This window comes from Eulemur rufifrons, chromosome 17 (genome assembly GCF_041146395.1).
Source record: "Eulemur rufifrons isolate Redbay chromosome 17, OSU_ERuf_1, whole genome shotgun sequence".
Taxonomy (NCBI): domain Eukaryota; kingdom Metazoa; phylum Chordata; class Mammalia; order Primates; family Lemuridae; genus Eulemur; species Eulemur rufifrons.
The window spans coordinates 51,723,040-51,743,026 of record NC_090999.1 but is presented as its reverse complement, the minus strand read 5'-3'; the positions used below and the strand labels follow the sequence as shown (position 1 = coordinate 51,743,026).

Sequence of the window (19,987 nt, the reverse complement as noted above, 5' to 3'; positions counted from 1 at the left end):
AATACCAAGTGCTGGAGACGATGTGGAGAAACTGGATCTCTCATACATTGATGGTGAGAGTGTAAAATGATACACATATTGTGAACAAGGGTGATCATGGGTTGTTGGTCTTTTGCTTAGTGATTTGTAGGAGCTCTTTATACATTAAAGGATTTTCTCTTTTACTTCTAATTTGAACTGCAATTTTTCCCCCCAGTGTGTCATTTTTCTTTTGATTTTGCTTGTACAGAGGGGTTGCCATGCAGAAATCTTTTTCTTTTCATGTAGTCAAGTTTGTCAGTCTTGTTTTTTACGGCTTCTGAGCCTTGTGTCGTAATTAGGGCTTCTATACTCCTAGATTACAATAATTAAAAATATCCTATATTTCTTCTAGTAATTGTGTAATTCTTTTAAGTCTTTCAACTATCTAGAATTTATTTTTGTTTGGATGGCTACCTAGTTGTCCCAATGTCCTTTTTAAAATGAGCCATTTTCCCCTACTGATTTGAAATGCCGACTGACTCTATACTCAAGTTCTGTTTGTATTTGAGTGTTATCTATGGATGGACCTTCATGTCTGTTTCATTGAACTCTATGACTATTTGTGCTTTGGTACCACACCATTTTGCTTACTATATTTTGATAATATGTTTTGTTATCTGGTAAGGCTTATGCCCTCATCACTTTTCTTTTTATAAACAGTAACTTTGTTTGCTTTTCATTTTCGTTGGTGCTGGGCCCATGCTGAGGGGGAGATCTGACTCTCTAACCTTGGTCAAGACCTTGTTCTCTCTGCACATTTAGAAGAGGGTTTAGTAGAAATGTGAGCCCCTGTATCCATTACCCTTTGGCGGGGCTTTTCTAAAGGCTTCTACAGATAGAGCTTCTAAGTCCTAGAGGGATCCACCCTCCCCGGGGCAGGGCATAAGGCTTAAAGTATTTCTCTTGCTCAAGTTCTCAGAATAAGTTCTGAGGTTTGATGTTCTTGTCCAACTAATGTCAAATAGCAGGCCTGTAATTTTCTCAAATTTAAGAGTGTTTTCCCCTGGCTTCCTGGCTGGCTTAGACTTATGAAAATATTCTCAATATCAACTTCACTTCCTCTAACATTGTGCAAGACAGTGTGTGGCAAAGCCTTAGGATATAAAACGTTTCTGACATTTTTACTCTGTGACTTGCCAATTTCTCATTGGATTCTTTTCCTTTTTATAAAGACAAATTAGAAAGCAATCACTCTGTAACCTTTGGCTTTGTTATTTCTTTATCCTTTGTGCTATGCGGTCCTATTTCCCTGTCTATCACTCTTGTCTATTGATTTTGGATAGTTTGCTGTTTGCCTTTGTGCTTTGCAAAGACAGCCATTGATTGGGAATGGATCTCGACATTTTGGGAGTTTTTGGCAGTAAACCCAATCTTAGTGTTGCTCCTAAAGGCATTAGAAGTTGTCTTGCAAGTGAATTTATTGACGCAGCCTATGATTATGGAAATAAAGACTGCGGACAGCTGTTGGCAAAGACCTTCGGAGTTATCATCTGCCTATTCCTGACAGCAGGAGCCAGGAGTGGCCTGTTGAGTGGCCTACTGAACCACTCATGGCAAGTGTGTCTTCCATTTCAACTCGAAAAAATAGGATACGATGTCATGGAAAGAGAACTTGGGATAGAAAATCAGGAGACCTGAATATGGTCTTGACATCCTCCGGCCAGGTAGAATTCCTCAACAGCCTCTGGAGAGAAAAAGCTGCTCAATAACACATAAATAGGAAGTCATAGCATCTAGACTATTCCAGATTGTCCCTGAGTGATAAGGGTCAGAGATAATGTGGATAGGGAAAGCTACCTAACCCTTTCACCTTTCTTCCTCATAAATCTTCCACCAGATTTTTACCCAGTCTCTGGAGTAAGTCATATGAGAAATCAGGTGGCCAAAGGGCAAATGGGAGAAAAAAATGAAGGGAAAAATGTAGGTCACCCCCAGGCTGGAGGACCAGGTGCTGAACAGTTGAAAATTGCCGATTGATATGTAGGAAGGTTGGTGGTGAGGGATGAGCTCAGCCAGCTGCCCGGCCCCAGGGACGGTGACACTAGGATGAGCATAAGGAAGCGTTTGCCCAGCAGATGTATAAAGGACTCGCTGCTGACGCACCTGGAGCCTGCCAGGCTTCCTTGCCCAGCCACGTATCCAAGTACCTCCCCTTACTGAGGCCATGCCTGCCAGTGGCCCTACCTGGAGAAGTAAGGAACTGTTCTGCCATATAGAGCACCTACAGATGCGTGGGCTGACGTACGGTGATGCTCCAGAGTAAAGGGAATACATCAAAATAAGAAATGTACCTGCCCTTGGACTCAGCAATTTCAAGGTAAAACCCAAGAGAGTATTAATTTGAAAAACAGTGTTTTCATTTGCTTGGGCTGTGGAGCAAAATGAGACCTACCTTCCATGTCCCTCTGAAACCATCCATCTATAAGTGCTAGGATTCTCAAGAAAGGGAATCATTTGAGTGGCAACTGAGGAAAGAGCTCACATATGTGGTAAGTGGGGAGGAAATAGGGGGCCGGACAGTGAGAGCTGGGACGATGACTCAGGTTTGTGAGCTGATTCACCTGCCAGTCAAGCAAGACTGCCCAGCGCAAACCTTCCAAGGGAGAAGGAAAAAAATGTGTCATGAGCATTCACCCATTTCATCCCAGGCTGAGTCACCCATGGTTTACTCTGATTCACTCGTGTCTTTTATCTTCCTGGATATTCAGGGAAAGCAAGGGTCCTTTGTCCAGCTAGAAGTCAGAAATCTTTTTGCAGTCGTCTTATTCTTGATTTTCATTCAATGGGTCATTCTCACGTTCATGAGTCACGGTGTCTCAGGCTGGCTTTCTGCCCTCATCTGGCTCTTCCTCAGCCAGAGTGGCCCTGACCCCCCCCCACTCATCACACGCCTGACGGGCCCTGCTGGTGCCGTGGGAGCAGAGCAGGGTTCTTCCTCCCGCTCTTACCTGAGCATACCTTGCCCAGCTCGCTCTCCCTGTCCTCCCTGTCGGTGAGGTGACTCACTCACATTCACTCTTGGTGGAGAATTTGGAATCCCATAATCTTAAAACATCCATTTCAACTTGTCTTCCACGATTTTTATCTCACCCAATAATTGAGTGAAAAACATAGGAAATGTGTCATCCTGGGTGTAATTTCAGTTCAGGGGAAAAAACAATCAGTCTTTAATCTGATAAAGGACATTTACTAAAACCTCACTGGGAATAGATAACTAGTATGTGCTGGAATATCACCCAGCTGTGAAAATAAATGAATTATAGCTACATGAAATAAAATGGATAAATCTTAGAAACAATGTTGAGTGAAAAAAATCAAGTCCCAGAATCTAAATATGTATATATATAAAAATATGGCAATTTTATAAAGATAAAATCTAGCTAAATGAATAAGATAGAAGGATATTTTAATAATTCGTATAAAACGCTGTGTGTATGTGTCTTAGTTTCCTGTGGCTGCTGTAACAAATTTCCACAAACTTGGTGGCTCAAAACAACAGATTATTATTCTGTCACAGTGCTGTAGGCCAGATGTCTGAACTCAGTTTCACTGGGCTAAAAGTCAAGATGTTGGCAGGGCTGTGCTTCCTCTCAAGGCCCCAGGGAAGAATCTGTTCCTTGCTTTTTCCAGTTTCTTGTGGCTGCCAGCATTCCTTGGCCAGCCACACCGCTTTAATGTCTGCCTCCATGGTCACACTGCCTTCTCATCCGTACTCAAATCTCCCTCTGCCTCCATTTTATTAGGACATTTGTGATTGTGTTTGGGGCCTAATTGGATAATCCAGGTAATCTCCATATCTCAAGCGCCTTAAAATTTAATCACATCTGCAAAGTCTTTGCCATTTAAGGTAACATCCACAGGTTCCAGACATCAGGATGTGCACATCTTAGGGGTCAGCCTACTACTGTATTCTATATATGTGTGTGTATACACACTCAGACACTTTTTTTTCCCTGGAATGACAAATACTGAGTTCAGGATCAGTGGTGCTGGAACAGGCTTGTACAGGCTTGCAAGAGCTGGCTCCACGCATCTCTTCCCAGCTCCACACTTCGTTACCTCAGGTTTGTAGCTTGAAATCAGTCACATGGGAGTATATATACTATGAAAATTGACAACAACTGCAAATCAGAGCTTTTCCCCAGAGATCTGGTTTATATTGTCAAGAGTATGGTTACCCTCTTGGTGGGAGAGGCAGAAGGGTGGAATTGGGTTTGTTAATGCTCTAATTTTTAAATTGGGTTATGTGTTAATAGGTGAGTTATTTATTTATTTATTTAATTTATTGTGACAGCCCTGTCACCCAGGCTAGAGTGCAGTGGCAACATCATAGTTCACAGCAACCTCAAACCCATCGGCTCAAGTGATCCTCCTGTCCCAGCCTCCCAAGCTGGGACTACGTGTGTGAGCCACCACACTCGGCCTGATGTATTATGATGCTTTGAATGTACATAGATTTTATAAACACGTATAATACTGATTTTTTTTAAGGGAAAGTAAAGGGAAGGCAGCAGGAAATTTCTGATCTTGCAAAAAAGAAATTGGCAATACCAAATGCTGGTAAAGATGCAGTGATAGTGGGTCGTTCATACATTGCTAATGGGAATGTAAAATAGCACAGCCACTTTGGAAAATAGTATGGCAGTTTTTTACACAACTAAACATACTCTTACTATACATCCCAGCAAAGGCACTCCTGGGAATTTATCCCAGAGAAATGAAAACTGACATCCACAGAAAATTTGAATACAATGTTCATTGCAGATTTACTTGTAAAAGGCAAAAACTGAAAACAACTCAAATGTCCTTCAATCAGTGAATGGTTAAATACATTAGCCTGCTTAATTATTGATACACGCAAAAACTTCGATGGACCTCAAAGACATTATGCTTAATGAAAAAAGTTAATCAATCATAAAGGATCATATACTGTATAAATCTGTATTACAGTCTCAAAATGAGAAAATTATAAATTAGTTGTTATCAGGGATTAGGGATGGTGGGGGGTGGGAGGAAGGGATAGTGGGTGTGACTATAAAGGGGTGGTATAAGGGAGATCTTTGTGGTGATAGAATATTCTGAATATTGATCTTGGTGGTGGTTTCACGAATCTGTGTGTGATAGAATAGAACTATATGCATGCATTGTATCAACAACATTTTCATGGTTCTGATACTATCTATAGTTATGTAAAATGTAACCATTGGGGGTTACATGAGACCTCTCTAAACTATCTTTGCTACTTCCTGTGAACCTACAATGGAATCCATAAAAATACTAGATAAAGGTAAAAAATTTAAAGCTTTTGAAAGAGAAAAAAAAAGTAAAAAGCTATGATTGCTTTCATACCTTTCCCCACTAACTTAGCAGGAAACATGACTTCTGTGTTAATACCTTCTTTAGTTTTTCCCAAATCTCCCTTCATAATAGGATAAGTTGCAAATGGGAGCACCCACAGTTGTTTAGCGCCATCACCACGCACCTAGTCTCCCTGGGTAAGGTCTTTCTTCAGAGGGCCACACCTAGGGTGCCTTTCACTCTTTTTTCCTCGCTGTCTGCCTTGTTTATGTCTGGCTACTTCACCATTGGGCTTTATTTGGAACAAACTTCTCTTAATCTTCCCATTACAATCTGTTCCTTGGTACAGAGAGCAAACACACTGTTTCTTCCTTATCCTGACCTGCTGGAACTTTCCTCCTCTGCACCCTGCTTTTAAATCTCTGTCCAAACCCAACTTGCTGCCCTTTATCACAGACACTAACCACTGAGCAGAAGCTTAAAAATGTTTTCTGACAAAAGCAGCCCACTGAATTTGACGCTTTCTCTCTCTTTCTTTTATTATCGTATTTGGACTTTCCCTAGCCAGCTGGCTGATAAGTCTTTGTTTCTCTTCTCTTCTCTTCTCTTCCACTAAGTCAGTTACTGCCTCAATAATAATACCCCCTGAACAGGCCAGGAAATTCCAGCTTTGATGAACCAGTGGGCAGAGTTAATGGGGGAAGGGCTTACTGACCGGGGACATTTGGCTTATAACACAGAATTACAGCATCTGAGCGGAGGGGACCTTGCAGCCCTGCATACCACACTGGGGTGGTGCCTGGGACTAGGGCAATTTCAGGCTACGACCACACTGCCCACCGTTCTTCCCTCTGTATTTCTGCAGATTCCTACTGGGAACTAATGCCTAGTGATGAGGTTTCCACTTCCTGCCTGTGAGTTGCCATTCTTTTCATAAATTAATTAAAAATTTTTTATCTGTATGCACAAAGGTAAAGTCAAATTATATTTCAAGGCTTGTGAAGGAACACAGTTTTTCTCCACTTTAGACTTCACTCCTATGCCCCAGAGGCAACAGCTTTGAACTCCTCCAGCTGCTTCTCCTATTATTTGCTATGCTTAACACTGCTATTGCAGACATAGCAATTTTAGACACTATCTCTTCTTTTCTTTTTTCTTTCTTTCTTTTTTTGTTTAAGACAGAGTCTCACACTGTTGCCCAGACTATAGTGCCATGGCATCAGCCTAGCTCACAGCAACCTCAAACTCCTGGGCTCAAGCAATCCTCCTGCCTCAGCCTCCCGAGTAGCTGGGACTACAGGCATGTGCCACCATGCTCAGCTAATTTTTTCTATATATTTTTCATTGTCCAGATAATTTCTTTCTGTTTTATTTTTAGTAGAGACAGGGGTCTCACTCTTGCTCAGGCTGGTCTCGAACTCCTGAGCTCAAATAATCCGCCCACCTCGGCCTCCCAGAGTGCTAGGATTGCAGGCATGAGCCACCGCGCCTGGCCTAGCCATTATCTCTTGATTCTACAGGATGGTTGAATGGGGATTTAGATCTCGTCCACCACCATCCCCACTTGCCCTCCCCCAATAAAATAGCATGACATTTTAATTAAATTGATTTTAATATTTAATTTTTAGGCAGGGCATGGTAGCATGTTCCTGTAGTCCCAGCTACTTGGGAGGCTGAGGCAGAAGGATCACTTGAGTCCAGGAGTTGGAGGCTGCAGTGAGCTGTGATCATGCCACTGCACTCCAGCCTGGGTGACAGAGTGAGACCTTGTCTCTAAAGAATTAAAAATTAAAAAAATTATAAATTGAAATTTAGTTTTTAGATTTTTATGTTCCCCAGCAAGTCAAGTAGTATAGTATAATTATATTTACTCTTTTATGAATTTTTGTTTTATCTGCAGTTATTATTTACATTTCCTCTTTCTTAATCTTATATATATATGTCCCTGAGTCTTTCTAGACTCTCCCACAGAACTGTAAAATTCCTCCTAAGACAATTTCCACATGGTGGAACCTATCAGATTATCTAATCAGTTTTTTTTTTTAACCTGGAGGTTACCTTCTGGGAGCCTGAAGTCCTTCTAGCCTAATCTGGTTTGCAGTTCTTTAGATTTGCTAAATAATCATCATTCTAGGACTATTCTTTACTTCTCTTCTATGTTACATCCTGTGCCAGTTGGATTCTTTGAGAAGGAGACACAAAGGCAGAGTTAAGAATGAAGAAGATTTATTGAGGAGTAATAGCCACGAAAGGAAAAGGGAAGAGAAGGATTGGACAGGGGAGCCGCCAGCCTGAGCTGCAAACCTGACAAAGACTCCACCAGCCCAGTGGGGAGTTCCAGTGCAAACACTGTCCTTCTGAGAGACCCCATGATGGGTAGAAATGGCTACGTCCTTTTGTCGACACTTCACTTGGTCATTGAGTAAGAGCCACCCTGAAAAGAATATGACCTTGGCTCAAAAGTTGAGGCAGATCCCAAAGGAGCTACCCGCTAGAGGCTGTCAGCTAACCACACTCCTTTCAGTTGTGGCAAGTCATTTCTCGAAGGGGATCTGAGCAGTGCATTTCTAGGTCTACATAGATCCCATTTTCTGAATCCCACGTCTTCCTCTTTCTTGTTTTACACTCTCATTTTGGTGAAGCACATTTTCAGTAGTTGCTCAGAACACTTAGAATGTAGTTTTTGAGACCTAGAATATGTAAAAATGTCGTTATTTTAGCCTTATACCTGACAGTTTGGTTGGGTATAGAAGTCTACACCCCTCTGACTTACAATTTTGATACCACTGCTCTGTTGTTTTCCCTCCTACCCCGACCCTGTGGGGAAGATCTATTGTCTTTTAGGTTCTGATGTTGCTGTTGATAAATCTGATGTCATTCTGTTTCTCACTCCTTGGATTCTCACTGTTTTCCCCACTTTTTTTTCTTTTTCTGGAAACTTTTAGGATCTTCTCTTTACTCCTAGTATAATTCCTGTTGTCATTTAAAATAATGTGACTTGATGAACCTTGTTTATTCATTAGGTTGAGCAAAGAATCCTCATGTTCAATCTGGAGAATGTCATTATATACTGAGAAATAGCTTTTATTATCTATTCAATAATTTTCTTCAATCTTTTCTAGTCTCTCTTGAACTCCTATTGGTCATATACAAAACTTTCTGGATTACCCTCCAACTTTTTTGACATTTTCTCTCCCATTGCCTATCTTTTGTCTTTTTCATTAACTCTCCGGAAGAGATTTTATGTTTCAATCTTTCTATTGAATTTATATTTCAGCTATCAGTGCTTATTTCAGCTACCAAGGGCACTTTTTCTATTCTCACATTGTTTTTTCATAACATCCTGTTCTTGTTCAATATACACCATATTTTCTCTCATTTCTTTGAGGATATTAGAATGTTCTTTAAAAATTCTGCTCTCTGTATTATCTCTAGTTTCTCCAAGTTCTTTTTTTTTTCCCCCTTTCTTGTATGCTTTATTCTCTGTCTTTCACACTGAAAGCTTCTGTGAAATATCTGGGGATCCTCAGTTAATCAAACTGAAGAATGTGATACCATTGAGTACACTGACAGTTGTACAGTAGGACTCGTTAAAAGGTAGTCTCTGCTCTAGAGAGATCAAGTAGTAAGCTGTCCTTTAACTGGGGTTCCAAAATGTCAGGGTCTGCAAATCTTTTCTTTGGAATCTGAAGTTTCTTTCAAAGAAGAAGACTCCAGTCTTCCACCTGTGCGCTGCATTTCTGGTTGCCATCGCTCTGCCACTGTTACCCAGGCAATGAGAAAGAGACTGAGGAACTCCTCATTTCATATTCAGACTTTTACTCAATCTCTCTATTTTCAACAGAACATTTCCCTTCCTTCCTCCGGTAAGATCTAAGATATACTGATGTCCCAGAATGGGAAGCCTCTTATGCTCATATTTCCTGGAGAATAAATGTATAATTTCTAGACTAAGGGGCTGTGGGAGGGAAGGGATAGTTGCCTGCTGGATGGAGAAGAGGAAAGACATGGCGTTATAAATTCTCTCTATAACTTTCAACTAGTTCCCCGTTTTTATTTCCACAATTAACCTGTATCTTCTAAAATACCTAACACTTAATTCCTAAGACTTTCCAGGTTTTTGTAATGGGAATTGACCTGCTTCTCACCAGTGCCTTCCTCTGAAAGTACTTAGATTTCAGTTTTTTCAGCTCTGTTCTATCAGTCACTACTCATGTATTAACTTCTTTCAAAACTTTTATACCTCTGAGTGGCTGTTGTCTCCTTTTCTTTGGGCTGTATAGATATAGGTATCAATATAGACACACACACACACACACACACACACACACTTTTCATTTGTTTTTGCTTGTGGTCTTTCAGACAGAAGAGATAAAAATGCCTATATTTAATGTACTATGTTTAATTAAAAATCCATGACATGACTTTCCAGTAGGCTTATAGGAAGACCATAGTAACTTTCCTTTACCTTTATTCCAATTCTTGTGGACATTTGGGCATCCTTATGACACATTTAGGGAAATTACAGTTCCAGCATCCCAGGACTCTCTGAAAATCCTTAATTGTTCTAGATGTACCAGTGTTCTTTATGCAGTGGGTGTGTCAGTCAAAACTTCCATTTGGTTATTTTCCTTGTTATTTTGGTATGTATTTTGCCATAACTTTGTTTTTGATTCATATTCCCAGCTTTGGTACTAAGGGTGGAATAGGAATGAACATTGTGAAATGTCCTAACTTCCCAGTAGAAATCTAAATCATAAGTCCTCAGATTTTTAAACTCAAAGGCTTAAGGGTTGGCTGCCTAGAGAGAGTAAATGTTTTTACTAAAAGCAAAAGAACAATTTTTTACAAGCACAAAAATTGGTTCCCCACCTCTTCTAAGAGCCATAAAATTGCTCAGGGTGAAAGGACTTCAAATGTTGTCCTTGTCCAATTCAACCACTCATGCAATGCTTAGAGCCCCCCTCCTCCTTCATCTCTCCCCCAGGGAGGACTGTGCTTGCACACCTCTGGGGATGGGAAGCTTACTTCCACTTCAGGTAACACTTTCCCTGTTCTCAGCCTTGATTGTTCTTATTTTTATCATCTACCATTTACTGAGCCTTGATTATATGCCCAGCTCTCTGCTAAGAGCTTTACAAACATCTCGTTTAATCCTCACCACAGCCCTGGAAGTATTGTTATTCCCATTTTGCAATTGAGAAAATTCAGAGAGCTGAACTCTCTGTCCAGGATCCCACAGCTGGTGAGTGCAGGGCCAGCCGGGGAACAGCAGCTGATCTGGCTGTAACTCTTTGTTCTCCTATTTGTTCTTCCTTTGTCAAGCCCACAATGTCCCCTCTCTATAGCTTCCCCCCACTGAAACTATCTGCCTCTCGGGAGCATCCGGGGAAAAAGCCAAACCTCTCTTCCACATGAGCACTCTTCAGCTATTTCAAGATATTTATCTGATAACCATTCTACTTCAGGCTAAAGCTTTCTCTCTCTCTCTCTCTCTCTCTCTCTCTTTTTAAAACCACCCTGAGAGCAATAGAAGGCTAAAGCTTTCTTGAAAAAAGAAACAAGAAGATGAATATCTATTTTAGGGTATCAAGTGTACTTCTCTCTTTGGTTTCTAAGCTTTTTTCTTCCTCGAGGCATTGGGTCAGCCTCCTCGGAGGGCGGAGGCTGGATCTCCAGTGTATTGTTGGAAGCTGCTGCTCCGAGCACAGTGAGGACTGTGTCTTACACCCACCTTCTGGGAGGGGCCTGTATGAGCTGGGAGCTTCCTTACCCTTCTCCTGGCACATCCACTATGTCAGCCACTGAAGTCATCCACTTTTAATGGTGTTCCTCCAAAAGGAGACCCAGGTGAGTTCCAGGGGCAGTAGTAATTGCTTAATAAAAGGGGTCTTAAATAGACTTTGTTGTGTGTCACTAAAACAGCTTCAAATTACAGATTCACATCAAGCAAACACCCATATAAATCCCACCGGATAGCCTGGTTCCTTGGCTGCAAGCAGGTTTGTTTTACTGTGCTGTTGCCCAAATTTGCCTGATCGTAATCCCTTGGGGAGCTTATTTAAAGTCCTGGACCCCACAGAGTCCTGGACCTCCTAAGTCAGGATCTGCAGGGGAGAGACCTGACATTTTAATAAGCCTCTCCCCGGGATTCTCCATCATCACCTAGGTTTGGAAAGCATTGTTTTGAGGAATTCATTGCCTGAAATTCCATTCCTTGTCTTTAAAAATTGGAGGAGAAACAGAGCTCAAAGAACATTGTGATGGTTATGTGTCAACTTGGCTGGGACACAGTGCCCAGATATGTGGTCAAATATTGTTCTGAATGTTTCTTTGTTTTTGGATGAGATTATCATTTAAATCCATAGACTATAAGTAAAGCAGATTGCCCTCCCTAATGTGAGTGGGCCTCATCCAATTAGCTGAATGTCTGAATAGAACAAAAAGACTGACCTCCCCCAAGCAAGAATGAATTCTGGTGCAGATGCCTTCGGACTTGAACTGCAACATCAGCCCTTTCCTGGGTCTCTAGCCTGGTGTCCCACCTGCAGATTTTGGACTTGGTAGCATCCATAATTATGTGAGCCAAATCCTTAAAATAATCCTGTATCTCTCTATAGATAGATAGACACTTCCTGTTCTGTTTCTCTGGAGAACGCTGATGAATATAAAGATCAAACCTTTTTCTAAGGTGGTAAAGGAGGTGACAGCTTCTTATCTTCTAAACTCCTCTCTATTCCTCGTAGCTGGCTGCAGTTTTGTGGTCACAGAGAGGAGTGGATAGAATATTTGAGAAGAGAAGAAATAAGGAGAGTTGTAGTATACTTCTAAAGAGAGGAGAGAAGTTGAAAGGTAATTGTTGCTTTATGAGTCAACAAAAGTACTGTGACAATCTTGCTCTCCCATCCAAGTACTAACGGGGCCATACAATCTTGCTCTAATCTCACTGTGACAATAGCCCACAGTAAAATACTTTGGAAAACAGCAGGGATGGGGGCTGAGATCTAGTTTTAATACTAGATTTATTTTTGAGTCAGACTGAGATACAGTTTACACATGATAAAATTCCCTTTTTAAGTAGAATATTGGATGAATTTTGGCAAGTGTGTAAGTTTGCATAACCACTACAGTAAGTAAGATGCAGAATATTTTCATCATTCCAAAATTTCTTTGAACCCACTTTTAGTCCTCTCCTCCATTCTAAGCCCCTGGCCATCACTGATTTGTTTTCTGCTAGTATCGTTTTAAATTTCTGGAATTCCATGTAAATGGAATCACACTGAATGTAGCCCTTTCTTTTACTTAGCATAATGCCTTTGTGTTTCATCTCACATTGTTGTAGTGTATTGGTAATTTTTCCATTGTATTGCTGAGTACTATTCCACTGTTGGATGTACCATAGTTCATCTGTTCACCAGTTAATAGACATTTGGGTTGTTTCCAGTCTGATGGTATTATAAATAAAGCTATATGAATATTCCCATCTTGGTGATGGGAATTATAAATGGGTATTATAAATAAAGCTATATGAATATTCCCAGGTCTTGGTGCAGACATGTGTTTTCATTTCTCTTGAGTAAATGCCCAGGAGTGGGACCTCCGCATCGTGTGCTAAGTGTATGCTTGCCTTTGTGAGAAATCGACAGATTGTTTTTCAAAGTGGCTATACCAGTTTGCATTTGCACCAGCAATGTACTACTCATTTTTTTTTGAAAAACACAATTCATTTTAGACAGATCTACAAACATCTTTATTTTCTGTCATTGGCATGGGTGTGGATTTAGTTTTGTGTAAAGTGTGACTTAAAGAGCTCTGGACCTGGAGTCAGATTGGACTGGGTCCGTTACTGGATTCAACAATATTGCATCTACAGTTTCAGACAAGTCACTAGATTTCTCCAAACCTATTGTAAAATGGGAGATCATAGTTCCTCTCTGATTAGGGATGTTGTGAGGATTGAGATAAAACACATAAAACACTTAATATAGTACCTGCTACATAATTTATGATTAATGTAAGTTACTCTTAATGTTTTCATTACCTTCTTTGGAATAGCATATGTTGCAGTAGGGTTTAACCATATGAGAACATGTACCATGGACTTTACTTCTTTAGGGTAATAATTTAGAACTCAAGAAGGCCATAGGAAACTGAAAAAGGATGTTTTGTCATTGAAAGAAGATATTTGTAGTTATTTGGAATGAACAACCAAAAAGTCATTTTGTATCCGCTCTAATTTATAAAATGGGGTGGGGGAAGCCATCATTTTTACCCTGTCTTTCTCACAGTGTTGATGTGAAGATCAAAGGAAAAACCAAACATTATAAACTGTAAAGTGTTATATAAATATTTGCCACCAGGGAAAGTTTTAGAAAATAACTTTCATAAGATATGATTTAATTAGAAATTATAGAATAATAGTATCTATTTACAAACTTCCTTTTTCTAATGTTACATAGGGAAAAATAAACTGACAGGGAAAATTGCCAAAACCAGTGATTAAAAGGTATAAAAAATCGGTACCAAAGCCTGAGCAAGAGTGAGAGCCCATGCCTACAAAAAATAGAAAAATTAGCCAGGCATGGTGTTGCAGGCCTGCAGTGCCAGCTACTCCAGAGTCTGAGGCTGGAGGATGGCTTGAGCCCAGGAGTTTGTTGCAGTGGCCTATGATGACGCCACTGCACTCTAGCCAGGCAACAGAACAAGACTCTGTCTCAAAAGAAAAAAAGAAATTGATACCAAGAAGACCAAGCTACCACATAGATTCCAAACCAGTGCTAATCTACCTCCGATGTAAAAAAAAGGACATATACACAGCACTTTTCAGAGGCTACAATAGGTCAACAAGCTGAATTCACTGCAGTCATTTCGTAGTTACGGAGAATGGTCTGTGTATGCATCCAAACATCTGCCTTCAGTTGCTTACTTAGATGACACATGAGTTTGAACATGCCTCTTGAAATTCTTTTTGGGACCCTACTAATCGCATGTTTACACAATGGAAATTTTGACAGTACCAGGAAAGCTTTAATAGAAATATAAATTACTTAATTCTTCACTGGAACCATGTGTGAGAACAGAATATAAAGTACAGAGTTGCATTTGGGAACAGAGAGATTATGTGTGTTCAGAATGGAAAAGAATTAATTCTGCCTTCCATAATTTATGAGCAATACCAGGAAGTCAGCCTAAGCTTCTAAGTCATGTTCTCTTTCTCAGGACTTATAACTTGAGGGTTTGGTCCTGCTTGTCTTATAGGGGAAGTCTAATTCTTCCTCAACTAGCCAACAGAAAGAGGAGGTGACAGAAGAGAACCTCTGATGCAGGTGCCCCTCAGACTCATCTAGTTGATGTGGATTCTCAAATATATAGAGATACTTAGCATTTCTTTTTTTTTTTTTTTGAGACAGAGTCCCACTCTGTTGTCCTGGCTAGAGTGCTGTGGCGTCAGCCTAGCGCCCAGCAACCTCACACTTCTGGGCTCAAGCAATCCTCCTGCCTCAGCCTCCCCAGTAGCTGGGACTACAGGCCAGCGCCACCATGCCCAGCCAATTTTTTCTATTTTTAGTAGAGGCAGGGTCTCACTCTTGCTCAGGCTGGTCTTGAACTCCTGAGCTCGAGCAATCCTCCCGCCTTGGCCTCCCAGAGTGCTAGGATTACAGGCGTGAGCCACCGTGCCCAGCCCAGCATTTCTTATTTAATAAGTCACTTTTCAACTAAAGAAAGTCAGAGCATTTCTCGTAAATTGCTTGTAAAACTCAAAAATAAATGAATTAACTTGTGTTTTTAATTTGCTGATGAATGAGTGCATTCATCTATCACTTTTTCCGTGTACTTTTAGTATAGACATTCTGATATTTACTGTGTGGTCTGAAATTATGATGTGTGGCCAGACATAGAACACATGTTTCTTCCGGAACTCAGCCTAAAATGTCATGATTCAGGGGCTTTCACGGAGCATCCACCCAGCTCATGACAGTCACTTTCACAAACATATTTCATTCTCATAATTCTGTGAAGTAGTATTTTATGTATACATATATAATATATATACACATACACATATATAAATGTGATTAAAATAGAAGATGTAAGAGACTCGTACCAAGAAGACCAAGCTACCATATAGATCACAAACCAGCATTAATCTACCTCCAATGTGAAAAATATCACACACAGCACTTTTCACACATGACAACAAGCTGAATTCCCACAATAATTTAGTAGCTACAGGAGAACAGTTTGGCATTCTCCTTATAATGGTAGATATATACGTATATATATAATTTTAAATATATGGCACATATATTTATATATACACATGTAGATTTAATTTTACAGATGAGGAAACTAAGGCCCAGAAAGGTAAAGTAACTTATCAACATTTCACAGCTCGTAAACAGGAGAAATAGAATTGAAATATGGGTTCTGCTATACAGCTGCTGCAACTAACGTATGTTCCAAAGAATTGAGGATGAACATTCTAGAAATACCACATTTTGGTCTGTGACCCCCAAGGAAAATTGCTGTAATACATCAATTGTTTTCCAAGGAAATCAACCTCAAAAGTAGGGCATGCACCTTCAAGTGATATTACTTAGTGATATTACCAATTTCCTTAATAACCTGCCATAGGTCTATAATCTCTAAATTTCTTTTTTTTTTTTTTTCAATTCCCATTTATTTTTGGCTCTTGGGGCATTGTCATCTTTTCAATATGAAAAAAAGCAGCAAGTTCAACACAAAAGAAATCTGAAGTGTAGGATATGACAAAACCAAGGGTAGGGAGAAAAAAAGGCAACAGCAAAGAGATGAGATTTGCAAAAAAGAGGGTGTCCTGTCCCCTCTCTGGGGAATGACTCATTTAGGTGGCAGTGTACACCTTTCCACACAAGTCAGGGATGTTACTACTTTTTTTGTGGGTAAGAAAAGGTAGGGATGGGGAGGGCATTTCTCGAGGCTTAGGGACCAAGGCTGGTCTCTCTCCCCTCCTGATCCCCTTTCTCCAAGGGAAAGGAACCCAATGTATGAGTGAGGTGGAGAGGGGAGCATTCCACTCCACAGAGTGGGGCAGAACCCTCCAAAGGGCAAAGCTTGGAGAGAGATTGAAAATGGAGATAATACTGCTAACATCTCCCTTAAAGCTGAGAGATGGAACATGCAAATACCTAAAGTTGACTTAAAAGCCTGGATTTCCCTCTCCAAATCTGTTGTAGAATGGAAAATCCCATTCCTTCCTCACAGTGACTTCTCCCACCCCCGCCCCACTTTGCTACTACTTGGGCTTAGGATGATGGTTGGCATCTGGGTTTTCAGCACTCAGTTGATTCCAAATGGCATCTGGATGAGACCCAGCTTCTTAGAATTATTTTAAAAACAGAGGGCAATATTAACTGGACAGATGGGAGGAATGGGCACCAGAAGGAAATACAGGGTTACCCAAAAGGTCAGAAATCTAGGTTTCCCAGAGTGGAAAGAGAGAGGAGACATTCAACAAACAAGTATTTATTGAGCGCCTACTGTGTGCCAGGCACTGTTCTAGACCCCCCTAAAAGAAGAAGAAAAAAAGAGGCAGCAAACAAATTCTGAGGGAGAGGAAAAGGGTAGTTGAGGAAGAAGGCTAAGGGGGCTGGAAGCCTGAAGTGATGGGGGCTGTGCCTTAGGCCTCCTCTTCGGCCTCCTCACCGAAATCCTCCTCCTCTTCCGCGGTGGCGTCCTGGTACTGCTGATACTCAGAGACGAGGTCGTTCATGTTGCTCTCAGCCTCGGTGAACTCCATCTCGTCCATGCCCTCGCCTGTGTACCAGTGCAGGAAGGCCTTCCGGCGGAACATGGCCGTGAACTGCTCTGAGATGCGCTTGAACAGCTCCTGGATGGCTGTGCTGTTGCCGATGAAGGTGACCGCCATCTTGAGGCCGCGAGGTGGAATGTCACAGACAGCCGTCTTGACATTGTTGGGGATCCACTCCACGAAGTAGCTGCTATTCTTGTTCTGCACGTTGAGCATCTGCTCATCTACCTCCTTCATGGACATCCGTCCACGGAAGACAGCAGCCACAGTGAGGTACCGGCCATGGCGGGGGTCACAGGCAGCCATCATGTTCTTGGCATTGAAGACCTGCTGAGTGAGTTCGGGCACAGTGAGAGCCCGATACTGCTGGCTTCCACGGCTGGTGAGAGGGGCAAAGCCAGGCATGAAGAAGTGGAGACGTGGGAAGGGCACCATGTTGACTGCCAGCTTGCGGAGGTCAGCATTGAGCTGGCCAGGGAAGCGGAGGCAGGTGGTGACACCACTCATGGTAGCTGAGACAAGATGGTTCAGGTCCCCATAAGTCGGCGTGGTCAGCTTGAGGGTGCGGAAGCAGATGTCGTAAAGGGCCTCGTTGTCAATGCAGTAGGTCTCATCAGTGTTCTCTACCAACTGATGGACGGAGAGGGTGGCGTTGTAGGGCTCAACCACGGTGTCGGACACTTTGGGTGAGGGCACCACACTGAAGGTATTCATGATGCGGTCAGGATACTCTTCTCGGATCTTGCTGATAAGGAGGGTGCCCATTCCAGAGCCTGTGCCCCCGCCCAGCGAGTGGGTCAGCTGGAAACCCTGCAGGCAGTCACAGCTCTCCGCCTCCTTCCGCACCACGTCCAGGACCGAATCCACCAGTTCGGCCCCTTCTGTATAGTGGCCCTTGGCCCAGTTGTTGCCTGCCCCTGACTGACCAAAAACAAAGTTGTCTGGTCTGAAGATCTGGCCAAAAGGACCCGAGCGAACAGAGTCCATGCTCCCAGGTTCTAGATCCACCAGGATAGCACGAGGAACGTATTTGCCACCTGTGGCTTCATTGTAGTACACGGAGATCCGGTCCAGCTGCAGGTCGCTGTCCCCGTGGTAGGTACCGGTGGGGTCGATGCCATGTTCATCACTGATCACCTCCCAGAACTTGGCACCGATCTAGTTGCCACACTGACCGGCCTGGATGTGCACGATTTCCCTCATGGTTAAAATTTATTTTAATTTTTTTTTTTTTTGCTGGCCTCAAAGTATGTACGGGGCAAAAAAAAATAGATGTGGTTTTTTTCTTTCCTCTGCTGATCGCAGGCTGATAGGATGGGACGTGCCCCGGAGGCTGGAGCAGCGAGGTCCGAACGCGGCGGCAGGAAGGCTCTTTCTAAATTTCTTAATATTTCTTGAATTTATCTGTAGTTACAACCTGGAATATCTTGTGGGATAATAAGTACCCTAAGTTTATGACCAGTTGTGTTATTCAGTAATTGCTTTTCTATATACCTAAGCTGTCTCTCACATTTCAGTGGGTATCCACCCATTTCTAGTATTGTGGATATGGGGGTGCATGTTCTTTCCCCCTTCGTACTCTCAGGATTTCATAAAATTTGTTAATATTTTCTTTAATTGAGAATAATCAGTGTCTCAGTCTGTCTGAATCTGTCCTCATCCGCAAGCCTCCGGATTGCAGAAGTTGACTCTGAACATTTTGCAGCTGAAAGAAAAGATAAAACCTGCCCTACCTGGCTTCTTGCACAGCCTCCCTTGCCGACCCTCCTTCCCTCTCCAGCCTTTAGGACACCGGCTCCTCCCTCTCTTTCCACTCAAGAAGCGACAATTAGACTTCAGGTTCTTTCTTGCCCTTCAGTAGTTCACACTGTTAAAGGCCAAAATGTCCCCTACCTTTCTTTCTGTTGGATGGTAATATTTTAAATCTAGAAAGCCATTATATTAAGAAAAAAATTCTGAGCAGAATCAAGCAAAGGATGTGGCAGAATGAGAAAATGACCACTTTCTTTGGCAGTCAGCAGGGCTGTGGACGCAAGTACGTGGGCGTCGCAACACCTGCAGGTTCCTGGGCCCAGGAGCCCTCTGTGAGGCTCTCTGGAGTGGAGTCCGGATGTATGCGGTTTAACTGATTTCCCGGGGTGATTCCAACGCAAGTGGTCAGAAACACTGCAAAGGTGTTGTGCGATCAGTCAAACCAGTCTCTTCTGGAAAGAGGCAGGACAGCTGCTCTAAAGCGAATGTTATTCACAACCTCCCACTTGTGGTAGAAAATCCTTCTTAAAACTGTGAGTAATCGTAGAGGCTTTTATTCTTCTGAAGAGTCTAAAACAAGAAACCAAACCAACAAACCGACTACCCATCTAGTCAAATACATGCTGCCTGAAAGAAGAGCAACAGCTCCTCTAGCTTCTTGTCTGTGATTTGAAGGAATCATTTTAAGTGCTTCTCCATGAAGCAGTAGGAAAAAAAGATGATATGATTAGAGATCTGTTAGCTCTACCTCTAGAAGACAAACACAAAACCCTTGGTTTTTGTCCTGACTGAGAAATGCTTAAACGTCCACATGCACAATCAGATAATTCCTAAAATGCTTTTCCCCTGGTCTAACTCAATTCAGATAACTGTGTTTGTCTGTGAGAAACCCTCAGAGAAAACAGGCCAAATGATCTCATGCCTGGATTTTGCAAAACAATATGTGCACAAGACCAGAATTTATATCATCATCCAATATGTGCCATTCCCAAATCCAGCCCTGAGATGTTCTTCAGCAATGTGGTTTCTTTGCCACGTCTGAGTCACTTCCTGGGCCTGGGTCCAGGGCAGCCTGCAGACCCCTGGCCACCACACAGGCCACATGAGGAAGCAGTTCGGTACTAT

The 19,987-nt window shown here is 42.0% G+C and overlaps 1 protein-coding gene across 2 annotated transcripts; it reads right to left on the bottom strand.

Annotated features, from left to right (window-relative positions):
* Positions 1-16,779: 16,779 nt before the first annotated feature.
* Positions 16,780-19,782, bottom strand: LOC138397947 (tubulin beta chain-like). Of its 2 annotated transcripts, none has more exons than XM_069492111.1 (2): positions 19,753-19,782; positions 16,780-18,256 (listed from the first exon to the last, which is right to left on the bottom strand). In XM_069492111.1, the coding sequence occupies exons 1-2, from the start codon at positions 19,780-19,782 to the stop codon at positions 16,979-16,981; spliced, it is 1,308 nt and encodes a 435-aa protein (XP_069348212.1). In that variant the 3' UTR covers positions 16,780-16,978. The 2 variants fall into 2 exon arrangements, with proteins under 2 accessions (XP_069348212.1, XP_069348213.1); XM_069492112.1 differs by lacking the exon at positions 19,753-19,782 and adding an exon at positions 18,280-18,464 and having other exon boundaries at positions 16,780-18,147.
* Positions 19,783-19,987: the final 205 nt, after the last annotated feature.

Bases quoted from the DNA above. Each gene is read 5' to 3' on its own strand.
- LOC138397947 (XM_069492111.1), bottom strand. From the start codon at position 19,782: ATGAGATCATTTGGCCTGTTTTCTCTGAGG. The intron at 18,257-19,752 runs GTTTCTCACAGA...ATCGGTGCCAAG, and splicing joins TTGGCCTGTTTTCTCTGAGG to TTCTGGGAGGTGATCAGTGA.